The 13281-nt window shown below is 38.6% G+C and overlaps 1 protein-coding gene across 4 annotated transcripts in view; it reads right to left on the bottom strand.

Moving 5' to 3' along the window:
- Window positions 1–13281, bottom strand: part of LOC129449733 (ADAMTS-like protein 1) — a 174913-nt gene that overhangs the window by 43635 nt on the left and 117997 nt on the right. For 3 of the 4 annotated variants that reach the window (XR_008646165.2, XM_055212099.2, XM_055212100.2), the window contains 5 exons: window positions 10433–10559; window positions 8450–8524; window positions 5962–6119; window positions 1123–1234; window positions 592–730 (listed from right to left, as the gene is read on the bottom strand). Coding sequence is in view for 3 of the 4 variants with exons in the window: in XM_055212099.2 (XP_055068074.2) it covers window positions 592–730; window positions 1123–1234; window positions 5962–6119; window positions 8450–8524; window positions 10433–10559 (611 nt within the window). In the remaining variant the exon portion in view is untranslated. Of the gene's footprint in view, window positions 1–591; window positions 731–1122; window positions 1235–5961; window positions 6120–8439; window positions 8525–10432; window positions 10560–13281 lie in introns of those variants that run through there. The other variant, XM_055212101.2, reaches the window with a different exon arrangement.

The following is a 13281-nucleotide window of genomic DNA, read 5'->3' as shown; positions in this document are numbered from 1 at the left end:
TAAGTGCCTGGTGCACACGCGTCAAAACCGTTTATGATAAAAGAGACGCTCACGTTAACAAAATACGCGCAAGACACTGCCTTAACAGTAAACTTTGATTACGCATGAGATTATGCGAGTATCTGGCAAACGCGAGCGTCTCTTTTATCATAAACCCTTTGGACGCATCTGCAGCAGGCACTTGTTTTGACAAAACATCTCTCGATGCGCAGAACACATATTTTGAAATTACAAACCACACACATGTTGTGACAAACTTCACATTGAGCGCCCCCGAAAAAAGAAGTCACCGGCCGCCACTGCTAGTTTTCATTAGTTTATGATTAGTACATGCCTTAACTCAGCATTACGTAAGAATAAATTTAAGTATAAGTTCATTATGATTCATCGACCTTTATTGTAATGTCATAATAACTCCTAGTGAGTCAACATTAAACACTAATTTAAATAAACCAAATTTTGTTTTCTATTATTAATAATTATATTAATATACATATATATTTTTTTTCCATCTCGGGATTGTGCCATATAGTGAATATAATCATGAATAAAGGTTTTGCTGCGATTTAATCAGTAGTTCATTACACTCACATGGCAGGACATGGGTCCATATTGCACTCTTGTAGCTTAGGTTTGGGTTTGACATTTTCAGGATAATAGTGACAGTACTGATCCACCACCACACGATTACTGCGAAGGTCATAACATTCTGCTGATGTAAGCTGATATCCTGTGTCAAAAGAGGTATGCGGACAGAGTTATCGGTGCTGATGCTGTCTGTAAACCAATGATTAAAAGAGACAGTTCACCCAAAAACGACAATTCTACTCCTCGTCTTGTGTCAAACCTATTTAACTTTCTTTCATCTGAGAAGCAAAAAAAACCCAAAACAATATAATCATACAGGTTTGGAACAATGTGCTGACATATAAATGTCAGGTGAACTAAGCCCTAAATGCTTAAACCAAGCTATCCTACAATAAACTATAAATACCAAATGCCAATCCGAGCTATCCTACAATAAACCATAAATACCAACTGCCTACAGCCTGTGAAATACAGAACAGTAGCATGCGAATGTGATGAGCTATTGTTGATTTATTGACTGGTTAAGTTCCTCACCGCCTCCACAGGTAACTGAACATGGAAAGAAGTCGGTCTCTCTCCAGCGGTGAACTATGGGTTGGTAGAAGATGAACTGGACCGTGCTGTCAGCTCCATTCATGTATTTAACCTAAAAAAACAGAGAGCATGCTACATTATGAAATATAAGAATTGTATGTGTTCTCATATGCCATATTTATAAATAGACTAAAGAAGACATCCATGACTGTGAAATGGATTTAAATATGCTAAACGCGGTTCCTTTCCATCATTTTCAGTAGATAAGAGTATTATTAAATTAGCCAAGATTATGAAATAGCATGCAAATGGTAGAAATTTAAATTTTTTATTAAATATTGACTATAAAAGTGCATAACACCTTATTTTGTATACGATAAAAGTAAAGTTATAGAAATGAATTACCATTTTTAATGCTGTCATGTGCTTGAATATTTGGTAATAAAATAGGATTTTGGATATCCAACAGTGCTTAGTTATGAACTATGATTTGCAAGTGAAAAATTCCAGGTGGTATAAAAAGGGAGGGGCATCTCATTCTGTAAAAACATTTAATTGGACAAAAATCTATGTAGTGCATGATGGGTCATCAATATAAATAAAAATGAAAAAGTTTCAGTTGCATATATTTTGTTCAAGTAAATTTTGACAATGTTTAGGAGTGCATTTACATTTAGATGGCCTTAAAGAGCACCTATTTCATTGCTAAAAACAACATTATTTTGTGTATTTGCATGATTTATGGTAAAAAACCCACATTATTTTCCACATATCGTACATCGAGTCTTCCTGAAACACACAGATTTGATGAGCTCTGTGTCCCTGATTGGCCAGCTAATCTGTACGTTGTGATTGGTCTGAATACCTCTGACGTCAGACGAAAATGTGACGCTCCTTACCATGTTTGAAAGATTCGCGCACAATGCAATGCTAACAGGAGTTAATTTACAGGCTGTGAGTCAAAGCGGGAGGAATTATGATAATGTGGGTCTTTACTAATCCCAGGAAGTAAACTGTTGCCTACAATCTGTGTGTTTGTTGTAGTCCAAGAAAAGAGATTTACGTTGGATACGATAACTCGCGCCATCGTTTACTTTGGGGTTTGTACCTTTTGCATATCGTTAACATGTACTAATACACACTTACACACCAAAGGAAATGTAAAAACGTGAATCGGACAATAGGTGCTCTTTAATGTTTCTGGAAACGATTGGACCAAACCCTCTAATTATTACTTTGATATGAATACATTCAGGACAGATGTTGAACTTATGCCGGTGAAATGCATAGAAATGAAGTCATGTAAGTGATCCCCACCTTGCATGAAACTGTTTACATCTGAAAGTTGTATACGTACATGTCTTTCCAATGTGTCTGAAATTGCCATGGAAAGCCTTTAAAACCAAGGTCGAGCTGATTTAAGATCTGCTATCACGAAACCAAACAATCTGGAGATCTGTTGTTATTCCTCACAGGGGTCAGCTATCCCAGAAGTCTGTGAGGAGGATTATGGACATGCATGCGATTTGACAGAGTAATGCCTCATAAAGACAGGGATGTGGCATCCCACCAGCAAACCAGCAGCTCTACAATTTAACGCAATTGAAAACCTGTACTCCTTTCTCCCTGTAGACTAATGACAGTGGTTACAGTGACCTCCCACCACTTGCTAATGAAATGCAGACTTAGACAAAAGGACACGAAACGCTAGAAACCCCACTGTCCTCAAAACACCAGCGGTGAACTGAATTCGACCCCTTCGCATTTACATGCTGTCTTCACATCCGTCACTTTTAAGACTGTACAGGAGCAATATCATACATCACGAATGAAGTATTTCTCTTCTGTTTACTGTCAAAAAGTAAAATGTCATACTTTAGTAGGTTTCATTACACTTCCAGAGAGAGCACAGAAAGCAAATTCATCGAAAAAAAGAGGTGTTCTTACACAAATAAACCTGTGAAACTGGTCACATTCCTTGGCAGTGACAAAAGTGTTTCATAGTACGCTAAGATATCGCTCCCTGTGAATCCCCACCGAGCCAAAACCAGCGCAAGCGAAACACCCACCACCTCCAGGCTTTCATCTGTTAATAAAGCCATCTATTGAAAACATACGTTTGCTGAACCTCGCGCCCGAAAACATACGTTTCCTCTCCGACTCCCTGTTAATCCCAGATGGGTTGTGCGACAAAGCGTTTGAGGGTTTCGCTGGATCCTAATCATTCATCGTGCTCAATGAATGAAATTCAATCCATCTGAGGAAATTTTCAAAGTACTTCCAACATGAGCTTAAATTATGAAGCACACTGCAACACAGATGTATAATGCGTGTCTCCAGTCACAAAACAAATATTTTGATCAAGACGTTAGCTAAAACAGCAAAGTGTTAAAATACTTTAATTGATATATAGGATGAGATATTCTTACATTGCGATGCTAACAATACAAAGGAGTCAAAGAGATGAAATTTTTACATACGTTCACATATTTATTTACAATGGAACAACTGTCTTGCTCGTTTTAATGAGTTTTCCACTTCGCAGAGCTTCTCCCAAAACTATAAACTGGCTCTCTTCCTGGTGTCAGATTAGAAAATTAGGCACTTATTACATCTCAGATTTCTGTCTCCCACATTCCTATTTACTGTAGTATTTGGACGTATTTCCAAGTTGTGGGTGGACTTGTTTTCACTGGCATTTTCCATATACCAGGACAGATTCAGTTTGAATGGCTGTACTCTCCTGGTGTTTCTGTAACTCTATGATGGCCAGCACGTTTGTCTATGGGGTTCCTCAAACAATGGGTTTGAAACCATAGGCGTATCGGTTAGTCAGGCAATACGAGCCAGGAAAACAATTATCTACTAGAGGTTCAAGAAGCTGAGGATAAAGCTGCTAAGGGAATCCAGAGCGCTGAGTGAGATGCAAAAGTATCCATAGGGTGTTCTATGATTCCCCCTGCCAAATAAAATACTGCTTAAAAATAGTATATGACCGTTGGGCAATAAGGATGAAATTTTAATGCTATGTGTAACGTAGGCCAGCTAGTGAGTAAAAGCTGTGCAGTAAGTAAACCTCCCTCCCCGACCTCAAAAGGTGCTCTAGCACAGATGCTAGAGGTCATGGCCTTTAGCCTCCATTTTTAAGTTCCCGACCGATTGCCGTTTGAGTCCTGCTCAGGTTTGTACGTGGTGCCGTGACCTGGATGGGAGTAAGGTTTGTAGTATGACTGTAACATAGGCCAGCTAGTTAGTGAAAGCTGTGCAGTAAGTAAGCCTCACTCCCCAACCTCAGAAGGTGCTCTAGTGACAGATGCTAGAGGTCATGACCTTTAGCCTCCTTGTTAAAGTGCCCGACTTCCATGCCGGACCGACGACAGGTTCGAGACCCGCTCTATTTGGGTGTGAGTTGGACTGGTAACAGTGGTGCTAGGACCCGGATGGGAGTAAGGTTTGTAGGGTGAGTGTACCATAGGACAGCTAGTTAGTGATATTACAGATGCTAGAAGTCATGGCTTTAGCCTCCTTGTTAGAGCGCCAGAGTTCAATACCAGACCGATTGCCGGATCGAGTCCCGCTCAGGTTGGGTGCGAGTAGGACCAGTAACAGTGGTGCAGCAACCCGGGTGGAAGGTAAGGTTTGTAGTGTGAGTGTAACATAGGCCAGCTAGTTAGTGAAAGCTGTGTGGTGAGTAACCCCCCCCCCCACCCGACCTAAAGATGTGCTCTAGCGACAGACGCTAGAGGTCAAGGTTTTAGCCTCCTTGTTAGAGTGCCAGGGTTTCATCCCAGACCAATTGCCAGTTCGAGTCCTGCTCAGGTTGGGTGTGAGTAGGACCGGTAACAGTGGTGCTAGGACCCGGATGGGATTAAGGTTTGTAGGGTGAGTGTAACATAAGCCAGCTAGTTAGTGAAAACTGTGTAGCGAGTAAATCTCACTCCCTGACCTAAAGATGTGCACTAGCGACGGACACTGGAGGTCAAGGCTTAAGCCTCCGTGTTTGAGCGTCAGAATTCCATCCTGGACCGTTTGCCAGTTGGAGTCCCTCTCAGGTTGCACACATATAACTGTACTATTTTAAAACACCTGCTAATCTGGAAAACTTTGGATTTTATGGAATCTATAAAAACATGTAAAATACAAAAGTGACTAGAATTTTTTTTCCTGCAGGATCATGCTAGCAATGAAGTTCACTTAGTTGCACAGTGGTGGTTAAATTTTTCCCACGGACGGAATGAAAGATGCGTAGCAAGCCCTGGCTGCCAATGCATTATTCTCCTTCAAACGACCGCAAAAAGAAACAGAAACATCCAGCATTCCAAGTTAAAGAGGTCTGAGACTACTTTAACATTGTTGAAAATAAACAATCAACAGAAGATCTCAGGAATGTGCATGATCAGAGCACGTTTAAATTCAGAGGAAAGTGAACCTGATCCAGATTGACTGGCAAATGGTATTCGACAAAATTACTTTCGTATGCTTCAAACAATTGCTCTGAAACACCAAGATTAAGACTGCAATGTTTCCACCATCCTAGGTATGACCTATCAGCAGGTTCAGGAGCAATCAGTAAAGTTGTTTTTGCATTTACTACACTCACTTGGGGGTAAAATGTGCAAAATTCTGGATTTTGTGGTTCTGGAAAAATCTGGTAAAATGTGTTAAACAGAGCTATGAGTACTTCACTATTATTGGAAGCTGAAAGCATAATCACTATATTGCACAATAAACTTACATGCAAGGGATTATGAGAAACACATTTTCAATTTCTCTTGACTCTCCTGTTTATTTCTGAATAAACACATTTGGTGTGGGTCTGCATATTAGGCCACTTCTTACTTTGACAATGAAGTCGGCCCCGAGTGGTCCAGTTATCCTCAGGACCGCTTTATCCAAGAGCTGTTGAAAGTCCACTGTAGTATTCTCCAACACATACTGCCTGGTTTCATCCAGAGAAAGCTCATCCTTCACCCCTTGCAGAGTCTTGCTCTCCAGATCTACATGAGAGAGGTTGTGTATAAGCTTAATCTTTCCTGTAAACACTTTAGTCAGAGCAGATGCCATGTTTAATTTTCCAGGTAAAGGACAGGAGCATGTGTAGACTAAACTTTGTAATAACCATTGTAAGCCATGTATTATTAAAAACAAGGCTGTGACATCAAAGATATTTAATATTACCAAGATGCGTCAGTGGTATTGATATGATTGGGGGAGATCGCAATGGTCAGTATGGCCACTGTAGTCCCGCCTTCCAGTAAAAATAGGTAATTGTCAACTGTTAACTAATTAATTACTATGGAGGAGGGCCTGTGCGCATGCAAATGATCTGACAAGTGTTGCTTGACGTGACCTCTTTAAAAAGACTTTGGGTACATGCAGTAGATTGCAGAGATAGTCTGTCAAGTAAGATGCATTGCCCAAAAGACAAAGGCTTTCACTGTGAATTGAAATCTGCTAACTTTTTTTATTTTAATGGTAATTTATACTCCAAGTTACACAACATTACAACACACTGGAAAAGTCTGTATGCATATCCATCACAGCCACATTTTCATGTGCGTTAAATTAAATATGCTGCGTAAATCTACCAAAACCCAGTTTTGAGGGTTTCGCAAAAAATGGGAAAATGTGTGTGATATTACCATATGTCAGATATCTTCATAGCTGCTCAATAAAACAAATCAGAGATAAATCATAGCTATGGTTTTGCTTAAAACCATACTCAAAAACAGAAAAAAACTACATAATTTGCCTGAAAAACAAAAGACACAAAAAAGAGAAAAATAAATGTTATGCTGTTGTCATCTCATCTCATGTTTGACTTTCTTTCATAAGACCAAGAGTCAAGTATTTAACCAACAAGGCCTTGACCAAAATCTGCATAAAAGTAAAAAACAACCCACAATTATGTACATTGTTACAAATAAGTCCTTAGCATTTGATTGCTCTATAGCTGCGTTCAGACCAGCCGCGGTGGAGACGTCAAGCGCGAGTGATTTCAATGTTAAGTCAATGTAAAGACGCATTGACGCAGTGCGAATAAAGAGTTTAGTGCGGTAGATGCGATTCCCCCTCATTCGCGCGTCTAGTTCAAGCGAATTGAGCGTTGCCGCGGGAAACACGCAAGAACTTTGGGAAAATGCGCCTCGTTAACCAATCAGGAGCTTGCTCTAGTAGTGACGTGATTACATGAAGCGAGCGGAGTCGCAGAAGCTTCCATGACGCGAATTTCCGTGTCAATGTCTCGGTTACTAGAAGTTCACGCCTGGCTTTCACGTGTGAATGACGCGAGTAAACTCAAAATGTTCAAGCTACAAACTAGATGTGGTTGACGCCTCAAATGCGGCTGGTGTGAACCCACGGTAAGTCAGCAAACTTCTAAATTTGATTATAATTTTTTTAAGCTGCCAGCGACTAACAACAGTGGAGCAACATATTCTCATTGATTTTAATGGAAGCTTGGCGATTTCCTGCGACACGAGCGACAGTGACTGTTGGCGACAGGAATGGGTGTGTCCAATTATGCAACAAATTAGAGAAAAGTTCAACTTTATGCAAATGACAGAGCGACAACCAATGAGAGCAAAGCAGTGGAGTTCACATCATCCTTCTTTCGTCATTTACCGAGAGGAAGGTTACTCATTTGTTTATAGTCGTTACTACAACCAGAATTTGGAAATCCTCCTTATTGACATTTGGCAGTGTGCATGCACAGTTAGCAAGTAAAACAGACCTTTAAAAAAACTATTAGCTCACTGTTACACAAATACAAAGTATAGGACATATTATAGATTTTTTAATACACTGGTCTTAACATTATGGATGATATCTTTGTAAACCGTCTGTCCTAAAATGGTCAAATCTGTTTCTTCCTAATTCAATCTCCTCTTCCCGTTTGGACAGTGGTGTCACTACAGAACAAACTGACCATTAATGGTAATTGCTATAAATGGCTTCTACTGGAAAGATCCATCCCAGAAGTGGCCTGTAGTATCTCAAGTAACTGATGGTTGATTTCCTTCATTGCTAATTGTATCCTGTTCGTGCCAAACTGTAACTGCCTAACATGTTTAATGCAACGTGATATTGCTCTTGATAATAATTTCACAGTATGCAGATCATTTTCAACCACAGTAGGTTCTCAATCATCAAAATGGTAAAATGAGTTTTAGGAGCAAAAAGTGATAATAACAGGTTTCATTTGATCCTTTCCAAAAACCTTTTGCTGCCACTGGATTCTGATACAGCTATTACAGAAAAAAAGACAAACCAGCACTGACTATCTTCTCAGTTCTGAACAGAAGCCCCTGGACCTACCAAGACTTACACAAGTGATCCGGGCCTTTAAGAACCAGGCGTACGTGTCGACTTCCATACGGAATGCTGATCACAGTATCTTCAGCTGTGGAAACACAAGGATGTTCAAGTTAATGATTCAAATTAATATTATCATTAATGTAATCATCAATATACACTCTGAAAAATGTTGTTGGGTTGTTTTAACCTATGATTGGGTCAAAATAAATGAAGAGTTTGGTTCCAAAACACGATAAACGCCATTTTTAATTTTACGCAAAATCCGATATCCACTGTGTTATTCTCACTGCAGAACACGACATCCAGGGGGCCGGGTTGGATCTAGTTGGATCCCACTTTACATACTTTGTTCTGCCAAATGAACCAGAATATTTGCGTTGTTGCAGCCCACAATTAGTTGCATCCTGTGGTCGCCAACGTTTGCTCTTATCAGTTTAAGTTTACGTTTGATTAATAATATAGTCGAGAATGATTCATAATTTAGTAAGTAATGATCACAGTTAGTGTTAGGGGGGTGATATCACTGAAGGATATATTTGCAACTGGCTTGGCTGTGCATTATCCCACTTATTACACATAAAAACACAAATTTATTTGATATCTTTTATTAGCACTTTTTTAAAACCGTAAACCATGTTTAGGAAACGTGTTTCCTAATGGCTGTAAGCAAATACGCGTTAACAAACAAGTTCAAGATAAACTTTCAATTTATTAATTTCTAAATAACTTACCATATATATGTTAATAATTATGCATATTTATACTGTACATCCATAGGTATTAAACTGCATGTGGTAAGATTACTACATTATTACATAGTGCCCGAAATGTTTTACTCCAAAACATTATAGCAAAAACACTTACATTTCACCTTAAAGTCACTACTTTTATTGTAGTCATAAGTAAAGTTTTTTTCTGTCAAAAGAATAACTTAATTTAGTTACGAATCAATGCGGAAATGGTAATGCAGCAACACGTGTATGACGTGTCTTGTGGTAAAATTGCAGACCAATCAAAATGCAGTGGGAAGAGATCTCTAGATTTGGATCCAGCTCTGCCCCTGGATCTGAATCCAACCCCGCCCCCTGGATATCGTGTTCTGCAGTGAGGCGCTATTGACACATTTGGCAGTCGCTTTTTAACCCTTTATTTAACCTGGGTTCGAACCCATGACCTTTTGAGCTGCTTATGTAATGTTTTACAATTGAGCTATACAGGGGTCCATCAGAGTCCACAAATAATAATAAATGGTTTGGAGCATCCACATTAGGAAATGTGATTATATTAGCTACTTACTTCTATCAAATTCTACTAGGTCTAAATGATCTGAGCTATGCTATCCACATTCATTTCATAACTCTGTACTGTATATAGTGTCTCATTTGTGTCTATTTTAATATTTCCTAGCAAATTTTAGAAGAAAAATTTGGAAAAATTGATGCTTAAATCAAACACAATTGAGACTCCTGAGCTTTGAAAAAGCTGAAATGTTTCTTTGGGTAGGTCTTTGGTACTGTCGCAACTCAACAGCCCATTCACATCACTTACTTTACAGACAATTAAGCGTAACAGATGGTAGTGTCAAAAGACGTGAACTCCAATTAGTTTCAAGAGAAGCATTGAAACATTGACTCTTCACTGCCTTAAGTACCATAATGGCAGAGAAAGTTATCAATTACAGCAGGGTCTCACTTGACTAAGAAAGGTCTGAAACTCATTTCCTTCGATGATGCAAGTAGGCTTAGCAAAGTCTCTGTTCGAAGCATTAAACAGGTGCGTAGGAGATCAATCACAGATGCCTATTAAACCAACTGAAATGAGCACATCTGCGTGAGAAAAGCCAGATATTTTTGGACCTAAGGAGCACGCAATTGATGTTTAGGTAGCCATTAAAATTTGTAACGTTCACAGATAATTATTGATGTAAATAGTACAACTATCGAAAACATCATGACATATCAAAAGCACTGAAAGAATAAACAAAAAATCTTACTCTTTCCTGTGGCATGCTGGGATTTGTATTGACCCCTTACTAGTCGGCATGAGGAGCCATCTCCATTACATACTCCACAGTTGTCCTCTTTAGCCGTGCTTCCTAACTCGTGGTCACAGCCAACAATCTGCCAGAAAAGGAAATGAGAGTTAATTTTTACAAAAGTACAACGAATTATAATCAGGTTGTATTAATTAATGCTATGGATTAATTTAGCATTTAGTTTCAGAGTACTGCAAAATAGTGGGAAACCAAAGTTTGTGTCGCTGGATAGCTGTCTCACAGTCAGAGTTTTATTATTTATTTCACTAAAGTCTGGTGTCCATCATTCACTGATGCGTGACATCTGTGGTTGTCTCATCGCAAAGACTTGTTTGTACAAATGAAAATGTAATCAAGTCGGCATTCACAGGTGTAAAACATAAACTGTCCATTAACTTAAAGGAAAACAATATTTCACTTTGTTCTTACCTCAACTTAGACAAATTAATACATACATTTCTTATTTCAATGCGTGACCTTAATCTTTGTACAGCTTGTTGTGAATGTGTTAGCATTTAGCTTAGCCCCCATTCATTCCTTAGGATCCAAACAGAGATGAATTTAGAAGCCACCAAACACTTCCATGTTTTCCCTATTTAAGGACTGTTACATGAGTAGTTACAAGAGTAAGTATGGTGGCACAAAATAAAACGTGGGGATTTTTCACGCGGATAAGAGCACTTAGTTTTACAGCACTTCGATCTCAGGCGCAGTTACATCATCACTCCTGACTACTTCCCCTCTCGCTCAAACTTTCGTCAATATTACTGCGGCTAAGGTTCTGTAACTACTCATGTAACAGTCTTTAAGTAGGCAAAACATGGAAGTGTTTCATGGCTTCTAAATTCATCTATGTTTGGATCCTATGGGGGCGTGCACACCAAAGCTTTTACGCCCGCGGCCGGCGCATGTTTTCAATTGTTTTCGATGGAAGCTCCACGTTTTACAAATAAGCCAGCAGCTAGCGGTTTTCTTACGCACTGAAAACCAGCACTCTGCGGTTTTTCCGCGCTCAGCGTCGAGAGTTGAAAAATATTCAACTTTGGGTGAAAAGCTCCGCTCGTCAATGTCAGTTGTCACACGGCCGTCCAATCACAGTGGAGGAGGGGAGGGGCATTACCACAGCAACCAACCGGCTCGTAGCTGAAGCATCAGAGCTACCAAAGCGCTCAGCTGAAGAAAGCTGGCACTCAAAAAGTTAAAAAGTTTTGGTGTGCACAACCCCTAAGTAATGAATGGGGCTAAGCTAAATGCTAATGTAGTCACGAAGCGCTGTACAAAGATTAAGTGCACGCATTGAATAAAGATAGGTATGTATTAATTCATCTAAGTTGAGGTAAGAACATAGTAAAATATTGAAAAAGGGTGGTGTTTTCCTTTAATGAACTTCTGAAGCAACACAAATATCTTAAACTCCTTTCTACCCGTTTGTTCACCATTTTTCACCCTTAATTTTACTAATTTATTTTAAATGGTTAATTTTTTTAAATAATTACATTCATAAATTTATGTGAGCTGCACAATGTGCCATAATTATAAGATAATACCTTTAAAATGTTTACTATTATTATTATTATTGATTAAAACTAGAATGGTCCTTATAAAAATTTTGTTTTGGCACTTTTTTTGTAGCACCATGGTTGTTTTGTGGTAACCATGGTTTAACTATTGTAAAACTATAATTACTGTAGTCATTATGAAGTTACATGAATACTTTTTGTGCTTAAAAAAATAATAAAAAAGTCATATAGTTACATTGACTATTAATGATGTCTTCACTGCCTTTCTGGGCGTTGAAAATTGTAAGAAATTAAGATTTTGAAAAAACATTCCAGGATTTTTCTCCATATAGTGGATAGGTCACGCGTAACATATGTAAAACGCACAGTAGTTTCGCATAAGTCATGTGTGACCTTTCGACGTGATTACATTATATGTAAGGTCACGCTGGTTCATCACACAGCTAGTGCAAGATAAGAAGTTGTGGTTTAACTCTTTCCCCGCCAGCGTTTAAAAAAGAAAGTTGCCAGCCAGCGCCAGCATTTTTCATGATTTTCACAAAAGTTTAATGCCTTCCAGAAAATGTTCTTCTTTAAATATATAAACAAACAATATATCAGATGAAAGAACAGACCCTCTGCTTTCAAACAAAAAAAACCTTTCATCCTACCTTCATTAGTTTTTATCACCTCTCAAATATGGTTAGGTGTCTTCAAAAACACCAATTTTTAAGCAAAAAGCTGAGATAAATCCATTTTTGTGAAGAACTTTTGATAGAGATCAAATGCAGAGCGATCTTTAAAACATACACAGAGTTCTTTCTATTTCACTTGAGTCGCTACTTCCGGGTTGTATAAGTTGCGGTATTGCGGAAAGCCAGAAATTTTCCTCATTGGCAGGGAACTGTTTTCTCTTAATTGACGAGTTATCTCGTCAATGGCGGCGAAAGAGTTAAAAGTACTTTTTTTGGGAGAAAATTATGATCGTTTCGTTAGATAAGACCCTTATTTCTTAATTGGGATCGTTTAGCAAGCTTTGAAGCTGCATTGTAACTGCACATGGTTGAGGTCCACTATGGAGAAAAATCCTTGAATGTTTTCCTCAAAATACTTTCTTCTCAACTGAACAAAGAAAGACATAAACATCTTGGATGACGTGGGGGTGAGTAAATTATCAGATTTTTAAATGAAAGTGGAATATTCCTTTAAGACATACTGCTATAGTTAGAATGACAACGAAAAAGAAACTATATCATTGGGATCCCTTTCAAAGGAAATTTTGTAGCTGATAAACAATAAAACATTGAC

The sequence above is a fragment of the Misgurnus anguillicaudatus genome, chromosome 21, assembly GCF_027580225.2.
Source record: "Misgurnus anguillicaudatus chromosome 21, ASM2758022v2, whole genome shotgun sequence".
Classification (NCBI taxonomy): domain Eukaryota; kingdom Metazoa; phylum Chordata; class Actinopteri; order Cypriniformes; family Cobitidae; genus Misgurnus; species Misgurnus anguillicaudatus.
This window is presented reverse-complemented; position numbering and strand designations above follow the sequence as displayed.